General features: G+C 31.2%; 3 protein-coding genes and 1 long non-coding RNA gene across 4 annotated transcripts in view; 2 read left to right on the top strand and 2 right to left on the bottom strand.

The window, feature by feature from the left end:
- Positions 1-21,021, bottom strand: part of LOC126837403 (trans-1,2-dihydrobenzene-1,2-diol dehydrogenase-like) — a 284,532-nt gene that overhangs the window by 199,014 nt on the left and 64,497 nt on the right. The gene's annotated exons all lie outside the window — the stretch shown is intronic.
- Positions 960-3,231, bottom strand: LOC126837408 (protein C1orf43 homolog). Its single transcript, XM_050571321.1, has 4 exons — positions 2,778-3,231; positions 2,026-2,212; positions 1,715-1,934; positions 960-1,294 (listed from the first exon to the last, which is right to left on the bottom strand). Exons 1-4 carry the CDS (start codon positions 2,934-2,936, stop codon positions 1,171-1,173), a joined length of 690 nt encoding a protein of 229 aa, XP_050427278.1. The 5' UTR covers positions 2,937-3,231; the 3' UTR covers positions 960-1,170.
- LOC126837411 (uncharacterized) lies at positions 3,234-5,210 on the top strand. The gene is made up of 3 exons (XR_007685513.1): positions 3,234-3,750; positions 3,832-4,068; positions 4,536-5,210. It is a non-coding gene; the product is annotated as an uncharacterized LOC126837411 (long non-coding RNA).
- On the top strand, positions 11,728-13,855 carry LOC126837405 (fork head domain-containing protein FD4-like). Its single transcript, XM_050571318.1, has 2 exons — positions 11,728-12,303; positions 12,415-13,855. The coding sequence occupies exons 1-2, from the start codon at positions 11,951-11,953 to the stop codon at positions 12,929-12,931; spliced, it is 870 nt and encodes a 289-aa protein (XP_050427275.1). The 5' UTR covers positions 11,728-11,950; the 3' UTR covers positions 12,932-13,855.

Below are 21,021 nucleotides of genomic sequence, written 5' to 3'. Positions count from 1 at the left end.
AAGTTTAAGAGTATTATTTATGTTTGTTATTGAGGTTTTAGGCCCAGTTAAAATAATGTTATAAGGTTATAAATATTATTTATTATTTATTACCTGACAATTCGATAGGGTTTCGAATCTAAGATTTATCAACATAACATACAATAGTTAATTATTAAAAAAAAGTTGTTTAATTTACATTAAAATGGTTGATAAATCTAACATACATTTTAAGCAATAAATCAATTACAAGTTATCTCAGACTTTTATTTACATTTTTTATAGTAATCATAACCTTTAATTTTATATTAACTTAGTCATAATTTATTTTTATCTACGAAAAATGGTATTTTAAGATATTATAAGACTGAAATATAAACTAACATCTCTAACAATGTTTTACTAATTAAATATTACGAGCTACAATTCGATTTGTGACTTATATTATATGCTATTTTTTAAGGCACGTTTTATTGCTAAATTATTGCTAATATTTGTAGGCCTTCTATTTCTATTTCTTAAGTTTCGATATTGTACAGCACTTTTGTACTAGGTACGTGATAATATTGTTTTAGTGTTATTTTGTAAGTATTCAATATTAACATTATTTTACAAAATGGTGTTTGAGTGAATGGAAAGTCATGTGATATTGTACAAATTAATAACTTTTTAGTTTGATAATAAAAAACTAATAGTTACTAGTATTGTACATTATATATACTATAAGGTATCTAATAATAAAATGTATATACCATTGAATAATAATAACACTGTTTACAATAATTAATTTTTTTTTTAAATGAAAATAAAATATAACATTATTCTGACTAAACTGTTTATTTTTTACCATTATTATGTTCGACTAAAAAAGACTATAAAAAATACATTATTATATACATTTCTAAAAGTATATATAAAAAAAAAATACAAATTGATCATATTATAATTTGTCATTAATTATTATGATATTTTGTACATAAAAAGTACATTTTTTTTTTAAGGTATTTATTATATGCTATTTAATACTAATTTTAATTTAATTTTTCTTTGACTTAAAAATTAATAAAAAAAACATCAGTCTTATATGTTTTATACATAAAAACAAATAATTTATATTTACATTGGACATTATAAAAAAACTAAAGCCAATTCAAAAATAAAATTCCCCTACTTAACTACAGTCAACATTAATTAAATAACTTTTGAACGATTTGATCCATCGCCATTTCCCGTTCTCATGTTGTTATTGCGACTTGGCGTCTTGTTTGGACTGTTTTTTCGACTGTCGCCAGTATATGATTTCAATAATTTAGAGCTGTAAAAAAATATTCTATTAGCATGATTTAGGTTTTATATTCCATAAATTTGCTTAATAATAATAAGTTTTATAAAAATCCTTAAAACGTATCTAAAATTATCACGAGCCAAAATATTGCTACAATAGTATTTTGGCATGACCAAACATTTTATAAACAAAAAAACAGATTCAAATATTTTATATGTGTGTTATGCTCATAATATTTTAACTAAATGGATATTTTACTGAAAATATTTACAACAAACAAATAACTAACACGTTTTTATATGTAATCGAGAAAAAGTGCTATTATCACTTAAAGTGGCTCACATTCAAATAATTTAAATCATAAAATAAATTCTGCAGACATTTTTAATTTATTCGACTTATTAGTTTTGAAATATACAACTTATTAGCTTAAGTAGAAAAATTACTTACATGTCTATCAATTTTTTCAATAACCTAGTGAACGAAAGATATTCATCCTCGGAAAACTCATTTGGATCGTAACGTGCATGTTCATAGAAATCGCAGAACTGATGAACAATGTGTTGTCCACTACCGTCTATAAGGACCGCTAAATTATTGAGTAAGTATGAACGCAAGTTCTCATTCGGATGTCGAGTTAATGTTCTATCTTGTTTTATGATTTCATGTTCTATATAAAATTTAAAAAAAATCATACATTAATAAAACAATTAAAAAAATAATAACCCATTTAACATTTGTTTTAATGCCAGAAAAATTACCAAGTTTTTTAATATCATCACATGCTTTCATTCGATAAAAATGTGCTGGTAACGGTTTCTCGTTTGGTTCAGTTGGCGGTAAAATATATTTTGAGCGATCGTCGTCTTGTTGGCTGGCCAAAAGGTTGGGTTCGAAAGCAATTTTCGGGATTACCTCTATGCGACGTTCAATTTCTCTCTTGAGAACCTACACGACCAATTAAAGTTAGAAACATGAAATCTTTTTATAAAAATTACATGAGGAATTACAAAAAACAATAAAAAAATCTCAATATTTAGCATAAAATAACACATATAGGTTACTTGTAGATATCTACGTATCACTATTTTGTAAAGAACTTAACGTTATTCTAAACCATTTTAAGCATTGATGCGAATCTAAAAAGGCATTAATAACATACAAACTTGAGATACTAAAATAATATAGTGTTCTTTTATTTTTAGGAGGCATAGTTTAAAAACAATTGTGTTTGTAAATTTCGGGTTCAGATAGGACAACCGAGCAACACTAGGGAGTAGTTTGGTTTTGGGGCTGATTGATTTTTTCATAATTCAAAAATATATAAGTTTGGTGTATCCCAATTAGACTTTGACAAACAGTTATGGTCCACCTCTATTCTCATTTAATTCTGACGTAAATCAAAAACTTATGTGATAATTTAAACAGTGTATTATTTATCTATCGCAATGCATTTTATTATAAATATTTAATTTTAATCTAAGATATAATTTTTTTTTTACAAAGTATTTACCTTTTTACCATCGTGGCCTATAGGTACATGCGGACCCCTTCTTGACCTTAAAGCGAATCGCATGATTTGTCGTTTTGCAAATATGAATAGCAATATGAAAGTCAGTATGCCGATGGCTATGATTATGACCACCGTAACACCGGACAGTTGCTGTGCCATAGTTGATTGTTTGACGTTTAATAAATAATCACGAGACACGTAGTTGAGTCGACAGTGTATCAAACATATTAAAATATCAAAAACAATTTCCAGTAGCTGACCTCTGTTTAAGGTCGCTATTTATACGTTTTCAAAATACAATTTTACCAAAAAATACAACATACCTCTTAAGTCTAAATGTACATTTGTTTTTCATTTCCTACTTGTTATCAATAACCCGAAGTTTACATGTTATCAAATCTATAGTAATTGATGTTATCACTTGTTATCTTATCACATGGTTTTGTGATACGAAAGCTTGTTTTTACACACAGAGGCACACATTCTCTGTAATGAATATTCTTTAATTTCCGGACTATTAGCATTGATTTAAATACAAGTATTAGCTCAGAAGTTATATATGTTGCTGTTAGAAGTTAGATCTGTCCTGCGGTTAATAGATTAAATCAGAAGTCAGAATGTTTTTTTACGATTTTGTCCGATAACGAGCTAAACTACTCCTAGTGTCACCTCGTAATAAAAACATTTTTATTCACCGTTTTACTTGATATACGGTCATACTGTTGTACAGAATTTCAATCGTTTTTTGGCGGGCAGATACCCTATTATTTTTGATTTTTCTGTGTTACTTTGTTGCTACTTGCTGTTCAATTTTCGACTTTATATTTTTCTTTGAGGTAAGTCGATTACAATGGACTTTTTCCATTAATACTAACAGACGTAAAATAGCCAAATGTTGTTTAAAAAACTGTAAGAGTTTAGAAGTAGATCCAAAATTATTAAGTCACTTTACTTTTCCGAAGTATCTTTCTAGGTAAGTAATTGGAATGTTAAAATAATCAACGTTTATAAAATTGTCAATATAATAATTATTTAATGGTTTGAAATTGTATAGATTTGCTGTTTGGATTACCACATCTAAAAACTGTTGATGTATCAAGTTTAAATAATAAATATAGATTGTGTTCAATGCATTTTGAAAACTGTATGTTTAAAAATGAACAGGAGAACCGTCTTACATCTGATGCTATACCGAAATAATTTGAAAGTATACCAGAGCAACAAATTGTTGAAAATCAAATCAATGATGACCATGAGACTAACGATTGCTTGCCATCATGTTCATCACCAGGTATGCATTTAAAAAAAATATTTTATCAACTATTGTAATTAATAGAATAAGGTTGTCAAAGGTGATTATTAAATTTTTGCTCATAACCTAAGGATAGCTGATTGATGGGTATTAAATAATTGATTCCTGTTAATAATATTATATTAGGATATTTTAATACCTACATTAAATAAATGTCCCGCCTACTAATTAATTATTTTTATTTAAACATAAATAAAGATATTAAAAAATGTGGCTGAATGTTGAGTTTATATATTTAGTTTTAACGTTTTAATTACCTATGGGCTATACCTAATTCTAAATTAAGTAATTTACTTAGTTAAACTATGATAGGTATAAATTTATATTCCACGCATAAAACATATTGATTATAATATTATAAAAAAATATTCAAATGGTTAAATAATTAAACTTGATAATATAATTATATTACAAAATTGAAAATATGTATTTGATTTTTATTCAAGATACAACTACTGGCTATTCAACAATTTTCGTATCGGATGTATCAACATCAACAAATGCAATAGAAATGAGTTCTACGCAATCTCAAACTCCACCATCTCTATCGAATAAAACTCCTTCACTAAAAAAAATACACCACCTGATATTTACATAAGAAACTTTCAAAGTATTCTGGAAGACTATACAACATACCAGATGGTATACACGGATGCCTCAAAATCTGTATAAGGAGTTGGTATTGCAATAATATTTCACAACAAAAAAGTACTCCACAAACTCCCTGATAGATGTTCCATTTTTACTGCTGAAGCAGCAGCAATACTTACAGCCATACAATTAATAAATACTGAAGAAAATTCAAATTATGTTATCTTTAGCGATTCTCTGAGTGTACTAAATGGTATTAAAAATAGATTCAACCCGGGAGATAATATAATCAAAATCCAAAATGAACTTGAGGAAGCAAAGGACAGAACAAACCAGATTATACTCACCTGGATCCCTGGACATTCCGGAATGGATGGCAATGTCAGGGCAGATGAGCAGGCCAAAATCCCTGTAAGGAGTACCGAGGCGTCCGTATTGAACATTATCACTTATGGTGACATCAAAAAACATATCAAAGAGATATCATACAATGAATGGGCAACGATATGGAGACAAAAAAAAAAAACAAACTTAGGGAAATTAAAAGTTCAATCTCCAAATGGCCAAATCATAACCTTAAGAGAATGGAAGAGTCGACCATAAACAGGCTGAGAATCGGACACACGGCTCTTACGCATGGATACCTCATAGGAAAAAAGGAAGCCCCAATATGCCAAACATGCGGTACCAAAGTGACCGTCAAACACATTCTTACTGAATGTCGCAAATACCTAACGCTTTGACAACAACTCAAAATAATCAAACGACTTGACGAATCATTGGGACCGGAGGAAAAGAATACATTTAAAATGTTAAAATTCTTAAAAACAACCGTTCTGTACAATAAGTTATAAAAAAAAAATAAAGTGTAAATAATAGCTGTAATTAATTTTTTAACTAATGACTTATGTTGTCAACGTTTTGTAAAGATCAATAAAAAAATTTAAAAAAATAGTTTATGTAAATAAAAATGTATTTGTTATTAAATTTTGAACTATGTTGTAGTTTTTGTGTTGTACGTATAGAAAAAAAACTAGTACATTAAATACGAACATATCCACGATTCAATGTTTTTCCGTTTTCAAACCGCGTTTATAGTTAAAATTGAATAAGAAATTGCAATTAGGACTAACTACTATACAGGACATGATCATATAGAGCAATAGTCTTGCATTTAATTTGGAATAATAATTTATGCAATGAATGTAAGTAATCTGAACTGATGAAAAAAATAGGATAAGATATTAGAATTTTAAAATTTACCAAACGTGCTGCAGAGACAAATAAATTGCCTATATATTCTATAAATAGGCGTGTAGATAAATTTGTATTCGATTAAAAATAAATATCTAATACTACCCATGAGGCAAAGAATTTTTTTTATTATACTTAAGTATAACACGTTATAATTTGTTATGCATTGCATATCAATTGAGAAACAAAATTTAAATACACTGTCTATAATTTTTGCACCTGTACATTATGAGAAATAATGGAATAATTAGTAAAATTTGTTAAAAAAAAAAAGATTTATTAACTCTTAACTTGAATTTATTTTTAATTGATTTTAGAGTATAACTTTATTATTATTTTTTTTTATAATTTCTTATAATTTTTTTATTAATTGAGAAAATATAGCTTTACAGGATTTGAGATTGTACCTTAAACTAGAAATAATGCAATATGTCAACTGACTTACTGTTTTTAACAAAACAAAAATATCAAAATCCTATCATCTCGCGATGGGCTATCCCTATTTTTTTCATATTACCCATTTTTGTTTTTTTTTTGTTTTTGAGAAAAACACAACTGGGCCAAACGTTGTTCTTTTGCGGTTAAACTAATAACTATTTAAGTACGGTTTACAAATATTGGCATATCGATTTTTAGATGTATATTGGCTGTAAAAATAAACTCATCCCCAGGGCCTTGAGACGTCATAACGTTCGTGTAGGATAACATGTGGACAAATATTCTCAATTATGTAAACATAATACTGTATGCGTGTAACGACTTGCCGTAATCCCCAAGGGACGTTTCATGCAACTTATTACTTAAAAATCTAATATTGACATGCTAGATTATATAAAAAAAATACTATAGTAGGTATACGTGTGTGTGTTCTAGACTGTTAGGTCTTATATATAGGGCTCGAGGTCACGCAACGATCAGGGTAGGCTAAGAGGTATGATACGGCGTATATTTAAACTCCTCCAGTAACTGATGTGTAGGTACTGTTAAGTGAAAAATACTGTCATTAGAAATTGCTCAAAATAAAATGTATACTTTGTGTAGACAACATGAATTACAGAATTTTACATTATTCACGGGCTTGGGATTAACAAGTCACGTGTTAAGTATTTAAGTAAGTATGTTACACGCGAAAATAAGAAAAATACAATATAAAACATCTACAACAAAATTCATTGGTTTTCCTCATGTTGTGTGAAACTGAAAATGTATAATAAAATAAGCTGTTTAATTGAAATAACGTTGTTATTGTTTTTTTTTTTAAATAATAGTATAGTATAGTAATCATTATAACAAACCATGTAGCGAAAATATAAAACATTATATTATTTTATAGCAATATGTTCTAGTATTATAAAAATACATCAGTCATATATTTGCAGGAACACTAATATTAATAACACAAATTTTTCAATAATAATTTCTTAAAATTTTTAATAACCTTTTGTGTTATTAATACCTGCTTATTTTCTGTCAAAATTGAATTTTAAAAATGATTGCAACAATTATCGAAATTTTATAATTTAGTAGGACTTATATTAGAAATGCATTATACATGGCTTAAGCTCTTACTTCCCCATGCATTGGTAAATAGGTTGACTATTGTGTCAACACTTAAGATCCCTAGTATGTGTCTTAAGTAATGTAAATAATGTTAAAATAATAGAAGAAATTCAATAGGCAGGCCCGGATCAAGACAAGACCAATATTTTTCAGGTCTTTCGAAAAAAACCCCATAAACTTTAGATAAAAACTTGTTTAATATTATTAAAATTTTTAATGTGTTTAAACAAAAAAAAAAAAAATGTACAATAATAAATAAAATACTTTGAGCAGACTATAATTCCTTATGAAGATTAAAAGTAAGTACATACCTTATATTTTGTTATAGGTAAAATTTCCAGATAAAGAACTACCAGAAGAGATCAACTAAAAAAAATAATCAAATTTAAATTGTTTGATTAAAATTGAATATCATAACCTATTAACTTAATATTATATTAATATAATATGAGAAAATAATGAATTCCGTAAAGTGGTCAACACATGTTTCTTTGAGACAAATATGTTGCCTAAACGTTATTGAACAGGTGATTTTTTATAAAGTAGGGATTCGTTTGTTTCTACGAAAAATATTTCTAAGGGTTTTAGCACTATGTTTTTTTAATTTATCCGTACAATTTTTTTTAATCACATATGTGCACATTACGCTTTGGGTCTCTATTGGAAACCAAAAAAACACTGGTTAAAGTATGTTTTTTTAAAATGTTTATGCTTTACATTTACACAAAATATTTTCATCAGAATCGTTGTATTGATTTTATGTCAAGCAAAAATTGTACATATATTATGATGTATTAAGTTATGTTGGCTTTATAAAAACTAATAATTTTAAAATTAATTTTTTTTTTTGTCGTTTATGCGGTTTAATCACACAAAAATAAACAAATTTACAGATAGAAAATATTTTAGAATATTAAAATACAATGTAATAATAAAAAAAAACACATAAACAATACTTTATAGGTATAAAAAAAACTTTTTTCTGATAGTGATAAAATAAAATCACTCGTAGGCCCTTTGAATAAGATTGAATTAGAAAAATAATACTGTATATAAAAAATTGTATTACTTAATTTAAAGGTCGTGTAATTAGTATACTTGTTTTATTCTCCCTGCCCTAGTTAATATGTATTATTGCTGTATACACTTCCTCCGCTATTGAGAAAAAACCAGTATATTATATTTATTACATATTATTATTTAAACACAACTACAAACCCAATTAACATACATATATTAGTGGTCATTCGTCATGAAGTATAAATATGGAGCTTGACATTAAAAAATGTATATAATATTGTTATATAATGTCTCATTATTTATTAATTAATTAATTTGACCTGTACAAGTTTAAGTCCTTGCACAAATTCGAATATAATAGACTACATACGTGTATTTAAATGATTGCTGTATAGAAAAATCTACTGACTCAGTTATTAACCATACAACTGGTTTCTTATATTGATACCCGTTTAAAAAATATGTATACTTAAACAAGAAGAGTGGTACCTATAATATTATGTCGTTATAGCCGTTGTACTGTACATATATATTACTTATATGCACCAATTACCTATTTTTACCATCTAAAATATTATGATTTCTTAATTCATGTTTTACTAGCTTTACCAACATTTTCTTGACAGGTTTCTAAAGAATATCTAATATTAACATACAGTGATAAGTTCACTGTGTTCAATCGACACATGCGATATAAACCAAAAGAGAGTAAATAGCCATCTTTATTGGCCACTTATGTACTATTGCAGTAATACATATTTTAGTTAAATCATCATCATTAGTTGTTGGGCTAGGTATTTTTTTTTTTTTACATTTACTAGAACTTAGCTGTCTTTAAATACGTGTACGGATTAAAGTTATGTATGATGATTTTTTTCTATTATTTTACAAATACATGAACATGGTTGATTGATGGGTTTATCGGACGGCCAAACACTCAGCATGTGACCACAGCTGCTTCCTTCCTATCGACTGTGATACATTGATAACTGATAAGTGGTATAAGGCAATTACATGTAATGGAAATCGTGTTTACCGTCCATCGCACGTGTTTGATAGGAAAAAATAATCGAACTGCGGTCAATATCGCATTGTTCTATACAGTACCTAGTGTATTAAATTTAACTGAGCGTTGTATTGTTAAGGTAAAAGCTGTTCTTTGTCCATAAATAGGTACTATATATCCAACAGCGTGTGTCAATATATTATAGTATACACATAACCCAATCAAGTATACAGTACATGTTGAAATTATAGGTACCTAGTAAACAAATTTGGATTTCAATCAGAACAAGTATATTATATTATGCACGGGCGTCCTAACTAGTTTTTCTTTTTTAATAAGGTATGAATTCCGTGAAAGACGTTGCAATGGTAATATTACACATTATTATTATTTAATACAAGCACAATAATATGTACATGAACGGCAAACAAAATATAAAAACCAAATTTTGTTTTTGAATTTATGTTCAATTAAAAAATACTAAAACTCCCATTATTTTATTATGCGTGCCGACTCATATTTAAGATTTTCGAGTTCCGTCATTAAGTAAAAACAAATGCTACAAATTGAACAAAACGATTTATATTCATGCATTATTCATTATTAAAAGATAGGTAGGTACTATTTTTATGTTTAAATTTACAAGAACTAACAAGAAGGTTTTAACTTTTTAAATGAAATAACAATTAACAACGTGAGAGTAAGATAATGTACAGTATTAATTACAGTGGACTACATAAATATAGTTCAAATCCATTTTCCAAACTGAAATCAGCCTATCCCTACCATGTTATTCTGTCATGAAGGTTTGCCTTTTACTTAAGTATACAAATCCTGAGAGATAATAAAGGTCCTAATTTCATACGTTTGTTATAGTAGCATCATTTCAGTTTTTGAAAGGGCGAGGCAAAAGTTTTGACCACCTTATATAACTGGAAAAAACCACTCGCTCGCTGGCTTCCTGCCGGGTCGAGAAAACACGGTTGCAACTACGGACGCTTAAACAGCGATAGGAACTAGCCACTAGAAAACAAGCGAGCGTTTAGTAACGACAGCGGAACGATGACAATCGCTTCAAAGATTAACTCGGCAATGATTCAAAACGTCAACATATGAACTAAAGGCATGGATAGGTACATCCAAAATCATGTACATACACGTGTGAATATTTTATTTCATGAAAGCTTTAAAGCGTTTATAATTTTATACTTGTTAATTTATTATCACAGGCACAAATAGCCCAACATTTTTTGAGAGAATATTGTTAAAAAAAATAACGTGGGGCTAGAAACTTTGATAACTACCTAATGGCTAATTAGTGTTGTATGAACCGGTTTTTCACCAAACTGCTGTTATTTCGTTTGTAAAAGCAAAAAACAGGTATTTGTTTGCTGTTTTCATAACTGCGGGATGCCAAACGATTACGTATTGGCAGATATAGGTTAAAGCTGTTTAAAAAAAGCCTGAAAGCTCATTTAAGTTTTTGTTGTTGGTAGTTATGTGCTAATTAAAAAAAAAACATAGTTTTGGGTAAATACCTTAAACCAAACATTAATAGGTTTAAAAACTCCACTAGACTTCTTTTGCCAAATTGAGTACGGATCATCTATTGTTATATTGTTACATTGATATATTATAGTTTATACTTTTCTTGGTAAGTTTGTTTTTTTTAAAACAATAGCAATTATAAATAGGACATTGTAACGTATGTTATACTTGTTCAAGTTCTACATCGTTTACAATGCATCGGTGATGGAGCTTAGATTCTGTCCATTGTTCGAGTTGAGAATACTTCATAACCTAACTTAGTCCGTTAGCGGGACGTATGTAGGTACGGGCTAAACCCGTAAATGTACCGCCGCTTTGGGTGCTACCGCGCGCGACTGCCGTCGCGGACTCTACTTCCCCATTGTGCGGTGGTGTCCACAGTGCACGATTCATCGTTAAACGACGTTTATCATAGGCCGGCGGCGGCGGCGGCGAGTTTAAACAAAAAAAATCTGTGGATATTATAGCGTTTAGAGGGCCGCCAATTACGGGACGACCCGGCGGTCCGGGAGAAGGCGATGGGCGGGCATAAGGTACGAGGCCTCGCCCACCGCGTTTGGCCCACGTCGGCGTTCCATTGGCCCCCGCCCGGCCGGTACGTCCGTTCGGCACGCCGCCGCAGTGCGCCTCTTCGCCACACGTTCAGTCCGAATCCGTGCGCCGTCTCTTTCGGTCGGTCGTCCGTCGTCTACACCCGAATAATAATAAATTGGTGTTCGCTCTGAAACCAACACAGGCAGACAGTGTATGTGTATTTTGTGTATGTGCGCGACCGTTAGACATAACATAACATATTGTTTGAACAACGTCGATAATAATAATAATAACAATTAGAAATAATATTATTATTGTAATTTAATTATCAAGTGGAAAATAATAACTATGCCGCGCCCTAGCCGTGAATCGTACGGTGACCAGAAGCCGCCGTACAGTTACATATCGCTGACGGCCATGGCCATATGGAGTTCGCCGGAGAAGATGCTGCCGCTGTCGGACATCTACAAGTTCATCAGTGACCAATTCCCGTACTACAGGAGGAACACGCAACGCTGGCAGAACTCTCTGCGGCACAACCTGTCGTTCAACGACTGTTTCGTGAAAATACCGCGGATGCCGGACAGACCGGGCAAAGGCGCGTACTGGGCCCTCCATCCGGCCGCGCTGGACATGTTCGAAAACGGATCGTTGCTCCGGCGCCGCAAACGGTTCAAGCTCGTCAAATCCGACAAAGACAGGTGTGTAACGTATTTCTTTTACTTATTTGATAAATTAAATTTTTAAAAAGAAAATTACATTTTTGAAAATAAAAATCATTTCGAGTACTTATTGTTATTTTTTTTTTCCAGGCTCGATAACGAACTGATTGCTTTGGCCAACAACCTGGCGCACATGCAGCGCAACCATCCCGGTATGTCGCCCGGATCTTCGGCGTCGTCCCGCTGTTCGTCGAGTTCGTCGTCATCGTCGTCCGGCGGGAGTCCGCCGCCGCCGGCCGTCGCGCAAATCGCGCCGCAACCGTCGGCCGCCGTCGCTCCACGCATCGCCGTCGATACGGCCGCCGCCGCGGCCATCACCATCACCAAGCCGGCCGGCAAGAGACCGTTCGACATCGAGAGCCTGATCGGCCCGGACCCGTGCAAGCCAACGGCCGTGACGGCCGTGGACGACGACATTCTGCAACGGTTTCCGGCCATCATGCCGGCCGCTTACCCGTCAAACACGCCGCTCATGGTACCCTACGGGCTGCACCACGCCGCAGCGGCCGCGGCCGCCGCCATGGCCCTCCAAGATCACCACCACCACCAGCTGCACCAACAGCAGCAACAGTATTTCCGGTACGCGTCTTATTTCCCACATAACTGAACTGTAATAATTTAATATGTATTAATAATTTATTTATTAATATTACAAATTAAATATTATGTAAAAATGGTACTCGGCGGTAGAACGTGGTTCGAACGTTTTATGAAAAAAAATTGATCTCGCAAATTTTCGGAAGGAATAGAAAAAAACATTTTTTTTTTTTTTAAAAAACTATAAATTATACATAAATAGAATCGCTTAGATTTTTCCTAATATTATTATTATTATTAAATATTTTAAATAGTTGTTCGAATTTATTATTTGTTTTGTGTGCGTGTGTGTGTTATTTTACGTTTGTACAAAATATTAATTATTATAATATTAATAATATACCCACGGCCATTTGGTAAGCCCGACACGATAACCTCGGAGTTTGTCATTTTCTATACAGCTATATTATTATCATTGTATAGTAGTAGTAGGGTGAAAAGTACTGAATATCGACGAACGTAAATCATATTTATATATACATATTTTGTAGAAACATTAGATCTTAGGCATTATCCGTTATGTGTGTACTGTGATGTAGTTTTTATCGCGATAATAATTGTTATATTTATCGTTTATATAATTTTTAAGTCGGCGTCGACTGCTTGATTGCACAATATTATCATTATTATACATTGTAATAGTACTGGAAAGGATATTTTTAACAATATTATTAAAATAAAACAATAACAGCTGATGTGTTTGTATCGCGCGGTCGACGCTAATATTGTAAATATATTATTGTTTTTTTTTTTTTAAATTATAATTATTTTGTTTTTGAAGCTACTCTGTTACCCCTCCAGGTCATCCTCGTGTAAAAAATATTATTGTAATCCAACGACAATTATTATAGCGCATTGTACATGTGTGTACAACGACCAAAAGTCGAATATAAAAATGAATATATTATTATATAATTAATATATAATATAATAAATGTGCAATTATTGAAAAAACTATACCCGTTTTGTGTGTTGTTATTTTACTTATATTTTACCTCAATTTTTAAGAATAACATGTGTCGAGTTGGTGGTTATAGGAGTTGAGTTTTGTGAAATGGACTAAAGGTAATGCAATTTTTTCTTGCTTCCAAAAAAAAAAAGTAAATTTTTTTTTTTATAAATTTTGAACTTTGTGTTCAATGACGTTAGTTATGTTTTGTATTATACTTTATGATTTTCTGCTATGTATTTTTAGTATGTTATACTAATGAGTAAGTAATGGGATATTAATAGGAAAAGTACAGCTATTCCTATTAAGAGAACTTATTAAGTCAGCGTAGGCATATTTTCCAGATGTTGCCCAATCAAACATTTTTCAATAAACGTGGTACGAATATGGTTTACATTATAATATATGGTGTCAATAAGTAGGTATACAAGGGAAGTATTACTTGTGTACCTAACGAAATCACTCGTCCCTTCAGCATGGTCTACGTTATAATATAGCGGTATCGTTTGCCTTTGAGTTGGGTATTTCAATAGAACACATTATGCCAAGTGGAAGTAATCTCTTGACGGATTAACGTGTGCGCCATACAAATATAAACGTTATACACACACGGGCATAAATCCACGAGTGGTCGCCGGCGTCCCTTTACTTATTTTATAAGTCTTACAAGGTACACGCCTATTATGTAGTGTTAATCGAGCGGAAGAAGTCGCATTCGCCGAAACGTCAAAGAGCATTATTTATTACATAAGATGAGCATTGACTTTTTCAAAAATCTCATATCCAACGTGTATAATAGGTTTGTGTGAGTTTCTAGTGAGAAAGGGAGGCGTATTATACGACCACGAGCCAAATTATTTGGCATTTGTCTCTATGGCGGCGTATAAGATCTGAGGAAATGAAAACAATTCCTTATAGTGTTGTTGGATTTGGTGTAATGCGCGGTTTAACGGTTTTATCGTTTCTGAAATGAGACTTAACCGTCTTATGTTAAAGTAAAGTTTGCGTAATTCATGTAAAACAACACGCGGCAAAGTCTAAAATCGATATACCTACTTGTACCGCTTACTAGACACAAATCTAATGAAAATTTATAACGCTATCTCGAACAGCGATAATAATATTATATTCTAATAGTATTTCATTGAAAAATATAATATTTCCCAATATAATTGCCACAATATTTATTTTTAAACTCAAAATATATTTACATAATATTTTAGCGGGAAATCAAATAACACAAACGTTTCAAGTACGCAGAAATATAATAATGAAATATTTCATTTCAAATCTATTTCCTAAGTGCTATAGGTAATACGAATACAATAAATGTCTATCAGTTATTAGTTTTGTAAAAAAAAAAAAAAAATATATAATTATTTTTCCCCTCTTATAATGTATTTTCATATTGTACGGGTAAATCATGATTTTCTTTTGATAAAGCTAATTTTTCTGGTATAGTGCAAAACCCAGTGACTGTGCGTGCTCGTACATTGTAAGTGGGTAGGTCAATGGCGTAACATCTAATAAAAGCAAAGTTTATATTGGCGTTTGACCCAGTTATCATAATATTGTAACTATAAATATTAGTAAGTACCTACTTGAAAACATTATAATATCGTTTAGTCGCAATAACGGCATAAGAGTTTGTTCGATATAGTTTTAATAGGTTTTTGTTATAATATATATATATATATATATATATATAGTATAAATGTTATATAATGTATAAACCAGTAGGTTTTTTTTATAGCCATTATTAAAAAATATCGGTTTAGTAAAACATTATGAAGTAATTATTTTTCTAACGGAAAATCGGAAGACATTAAATGCATATAGATACTGCCAACATTGTGGAAAAATTGTAGTATAATATTTTAGTTTTAACAGCGCCTAATGTCTATTCTGGCTATTAGGTATAGCAACAGTTGTAACATTAACATGTATTTTCGGCAACAATGTTTTTCCATTATAGAACCACCCAATCTATGTATATTCAATATGTACAACCCATTTTCGTTTTCATAATATTATATTAGTACTGCAGGTACACGGTGTCTCCATTCGATTGAGACAGCAAACTAAATACCGTTTTACACTACTCAACGGCTTAAGTACACATAAATAATGTTGTGCGGTCCGTGAAGGTTGTCGGTTGACAATATCTTGGGGTATATTACTCGCTGTTGACATTCGCCAAAAAACGTTTTAAAAACAATACTATTACCAAATGCTGACAAGAGCTAAATTGTTCTAGTAGTCAGTCACTAGGGTTTTAGCGAATGTTGCAATACGTAGGTACATGCCTCGACAATAGCATAATATACCTAACATGTATTGTAGTTCCCATATTATAATAATTCAAACGGTCAATAACAGTCAACCTATCCACCAAAAAATAAAAAATTCACAACCTGAGATTAAGTTAAAAAACTTATGTGGATAGTCTGAAGATGTTTTAAAGATCTAAATCACTTTGCCCCCCCCTCCTAGTTAGGCCGCTGGTCAAACTAAAATTTATATAAATACAGTTCACATAAGTACAGCTGTCTATAAGTTAAAAAATTTAAACCGTGGTTACAAATCGCGTTCCAATCAAGTCTGCTTGGAGCATCTTATTGTGATGTTTTTTTTTAGTATATTGTGTACACACAATATTATAAGTAATACCTAACCGGACTGGGTTTAAACTGTACTGGTTTTTTTTACTGCGCGGTTTTATGTATTCTAATAAAGCGTTGTAAACTACTCCAGTACTAAATATTTTTTTCATTATGATATATACCTATAGTCTATTAATAGTAGTTCAAGTAGATATAAAAATGTTATTTAGGTATACCGAATCAAACCAAATAATCAAATGATTATGGCAATTTATATTCAATTCAAAAACGTACTAAATTTTTCAGCTAAATCTATAAAACGTTATTTCAATATATCATGCGATCCGGTTTCTCTTATGGAGTTTATATATTATAAAACGTTGCCATTGACATTATACGCTGTCACATTATTATTATTATTATTATCTACAAGACCTAGGTGCATCGTTTATTAGCGGCTACATAATAGCATTGAATGCAACATCCAAGTCGGTAGCTATAACTATGATCTGGTAAGTTGTACCTTATGGAGTTTAGACGTTTTATTTTTTTACAAACATATTAATCCCATCGAAGCGTGTGTACTTGTTTGAATAAAACCTGTAATCTGTATGCAATGTGAAACATATGCGGATTTGTCAAAAACGATAAATCGCTATATAGTTTTTACCAAACGAGTAAAATAAAAATAAAACATTTTTACCTAGTATATACTATGTGTATATTATTATCGGTAGTTAAACATTTTCGTCGTGTTGGGTACGTCTAAGTACGTTTTTGGACATGTAATATATTAATGTCGACTAGAGCGTGGATTTTATTTTTTCAAGTCCGCTGTTTAGTATATATTTCTATGTATCTCTGTATCTCTCGCTCTCTCGTGTTGTCTGTCTTTGTTTAAAACTTGTTAGACGCCGACCGTGTTGAAAATCTTTTGTCGTTACATAAGAAGAAGTCACGGAATAACAAATGGACGGCTTGCTCGGTTTTTGTGTGTTTGTGTCGTTTTATATACACACACACTACCATTCAAACTATAAGCGCAATTAGAGGAGGGGTTGGATGTATAAACAAAAATGAGCACCTTTCAAAAATTGTTACTGTTTTCGGTGTTTAAGCGCAGTTGCATTTTTTAAGCGCCCCCGTTGAAGACTACTGTGCTTTAGGTTCGAGGATACTTGTCATGTCGGAGACCAGTCTGTGGGCGGACAGTTATGGGAAAAAAATCTTATCAAAATAATTAAGATAATTAATACGAACGACCGTAAATGTTACATGTTGTACATTAGCCACTGCACTGTGTGCTTAACGTATCAAACAGTCAACTAGAAAGCAAATTTAAACACATGTTAGTGTACCTAGTGAACTAGGACTGAAAATTGTATAGCGGAGGAAAGCAAGCCAAAGTATATGCGAGAACGTCCCAAACTATTTTCTCACTTCATAGATAGTAATTCTGACTTACCTACTTTTGTTTTATTTCATTTTGTTCTACTGTTTTTTTTAGATTTTTTATCGGTTAATTTACGAATTGAGAATAATAAAAGGTGTCGCGAGCGATCAGTGTGAAATTTAAAATGTGTTGACTATATACTACGAGTATAATAATCAAAGTACTTTTAATAAATTCATATTTATTAAGCTGTAGGATATTTTTATCTCGAAACAGTTCTGTGTACTTTGTTTTAAATGAAAGTTATTTTTAAAAAAAAGTTGCCGCTACTACTTTAAAAAATAATAGTTCTGTAACAAACTTATTTCTTTAAAGTATATAATATGTATATTTGGTAAGGGTAGGAACTATGATCCCATGAGAAGGATGGGGGTTTGTCGAATTTTAGGTTTTAAGCTTTAAGGCACCTTCACCATACGATTTGTGGTCAATTGATGTACTACTCAAGTAAACCAATCCAAGCATCGAGTAAAACGTTTAACAGGAATATGTTTTTTATGACTAAGGGTCAGATTAAAATTTGCGTAAAGCCTCCCTCCCCTCAATACACGATCAAGCTATTTGCACAACTACTGTGTTTGTGCAAACATTTTGATGGTGTAAGGCACGGATTGACTAGTTGCACAACGGTTTGAAAGAAATCGGTCGATATCGAAGTACGTTTTGCAAAACATTAGCGCTTGACATGCAATTTGATCGTCTATTAATGACAGTGATTGACAAACATTACCATTGAAAATATCATAGATAACAATTTAGAAGATATAAATTGATGAGTGTGTAATTACTTTATAAGTGTTAATTTATTAAGCGTACTCTAGGTTTTTAATAACAATGGTGACTGTAGATGATGACGAAAAGGATTTTGGCGTGATTCGTTGCTGTTTATTGTGAACTGCCCGAACTGTGGAAAGTAAAAATTGATGTGTTTAAAAATAGAAATAAGAAAGATTCTACATATGAGAAGGTGGTCGAAAAAATGAAGGAAAAAGTCAGAATGAATAGAATAGAAGCGAATAGTGATCTAGTCAGCAGGAAATCCGGTGCTGGAACTGACTGTCTGTTTTCCGATATTGATTCTCTCATTACTTTACTGTACTTTTTCCAATTAAAGGCGTGATCATTTCTAGCAGCTCACCAAACGTATGCGCATCCATTCGCTTATAGTTTTGATAGTCGACAGCTGAACTTATTTTGAGCTCTGCCATTAATCGGTCATGGCTAAAGTCTATCCTCTTTTTTAAGCATTTCCTTCATCCACACTTTCTTTTCCGCTTCATTTTTTTCCCCCGTTAAGCAAGCAACAACTATTGCGGCACAAGTCAAAATATGAAATGCAGTCCACGCAAACCGATGGGACGTGTACCTATGTACTACAGTTTGCGCAGATATTATATGTTGTACAAACATATAGTAGTTGCGCAAATGGCTTGGTCGTGTATTATCGGGGCTTTACACTTTTCAGCAACATCAAAATTTGTCCTATTAAAACATGTTTTATGATTTTATCGATTTACTTAATTTATTTACAGGATTTGTTTAGTGGTTTATTCGATTTGTTTACTCGTTTAGTAATTTTGTTTTCTCGATTTTTTTTACAAACTTGTTTGCATGGTCACTAGGTTTATTTACTCATTTACTAGATTTGCTTACTCATTAGTTCGTTTTATTTAATCGTTTACTCAATTTGATGTTTTGTTTACTCAATTTATTTACTGTACTTGTTTAGTCGTTCGCTCAATTAGTTTACTCGGTTCACTCGATTTAGTTCAGTTAATGTGTGTGCCAGTGAGTGGGTGCCATAAAACATATTCATGATTTATAATATAAATACTTCTGCAAGAAGAGAAGGACATTTTTGTTTTTATTTAAGTTCTGATGTATAAAATATTGTACTTTCATTTGTAATTTTTTGATTTTTTACCAAAAAAGTTATTTTAAAACTTTTACAATTCTAAGTAACTTTTATTATTGAAACTCATTAAATATAACTGTTGGATTATAAGTAATTAATATAGTAACTTGGTTTAGTAGTTGGGTGTTGAAAGGCCTACAGTGTACAACTGTCAAACAGTGGACACCCGAGGGAACTTTTATACGGATAGAGTTTCACAACCGAGAAAGGGGTTACAGCCGTCTGTTGGCAATAGGTTCAACGTACTTGGATGTCCTGTAATATTTAAAGCTTGAAAAAAACTGTGCGTTGGGTATTGTATATATATACAATATATATATATATTTTTTAATGAAAGGTTTATATACATATTATTACTATTATAATGTAGAATTCGGCCAAATCTCTGGTCGATCAAATTCGCGCCTATATTATTTTCATGCACGAACGCCAATAAACAATGTCGGTAGCTGTTGATGGTACATGATTGACAATGTGGTGACTGCAGTATTATAACAGCGCATGGTAGGTACATAGGTACATAAACGGTTGACAAAACACCGGTTCGGACAACGTCAAAATGGTCGCAGTCGCTTTTTCAAACTCGTATATTTGGTACCGATTTCCATACAATATTATAATGTATATAAATTGTACGTGGTAAGTATTAAGGTAATACTTAAGACGTGTAGACGTGTATAGGTACACAGCAGGTTATATGTTGCGACAAATATAATTTAAAATAATACCTATAAATCATAATAGGTAAAAAAGAAGAAATATGAAAATTTGTTTTATGTAAATAAGTTCAACGTCGTAAAAAAAAATATAATCTTGATTTTAGTATGCAGTAGTAGTGTATTTGCGTTAAAATTGTTTAATAGGTTTTACCTAATACCTATGCTTCAATATTACAATAATTAATAGTAGGTATAATACTAATTATATCACAACGAAATCGCGCCATCTCGTTATAGGTTTAATTGCATTGAGATTTAATTATCAAATAGTCGTTTGGTATAATTATTAGCTATCCGTTTTAATTACATACATGTTGAAATAGGTACCAATAATATATATATATATATATTATATTATTTACTAACGGTTCGGGGGATTACATATTTTAATTAACGCTAGTCTAGACACTAAATATTAGCTTATAATCTATCAAAACTCGACGCGATTACACTGTTTCACA

Source organism: Adelges cooleyi, unplaced genomic scaffold (assembly GCF_023614345.1).
Source record: "Adelges cooleyi isolate 19-005CV unplaced genomic scaffold, UGA_ACOO_1.1 ACOO_flye_CR_arks_rails_tigmint_CR_PRNA_248, whole genome shotgun sequence".
Lineage (NCBI taxonomy): Eukaryota > Metazoa > Arthropoda > Insecta > Hemiptera > Adelgidae > Adelges > Adelges cooleyi.
Note: the sequence above shows the minus strand (reverse complement) of the source record. Positions and strands in the feature narration are given on the sequence as shown.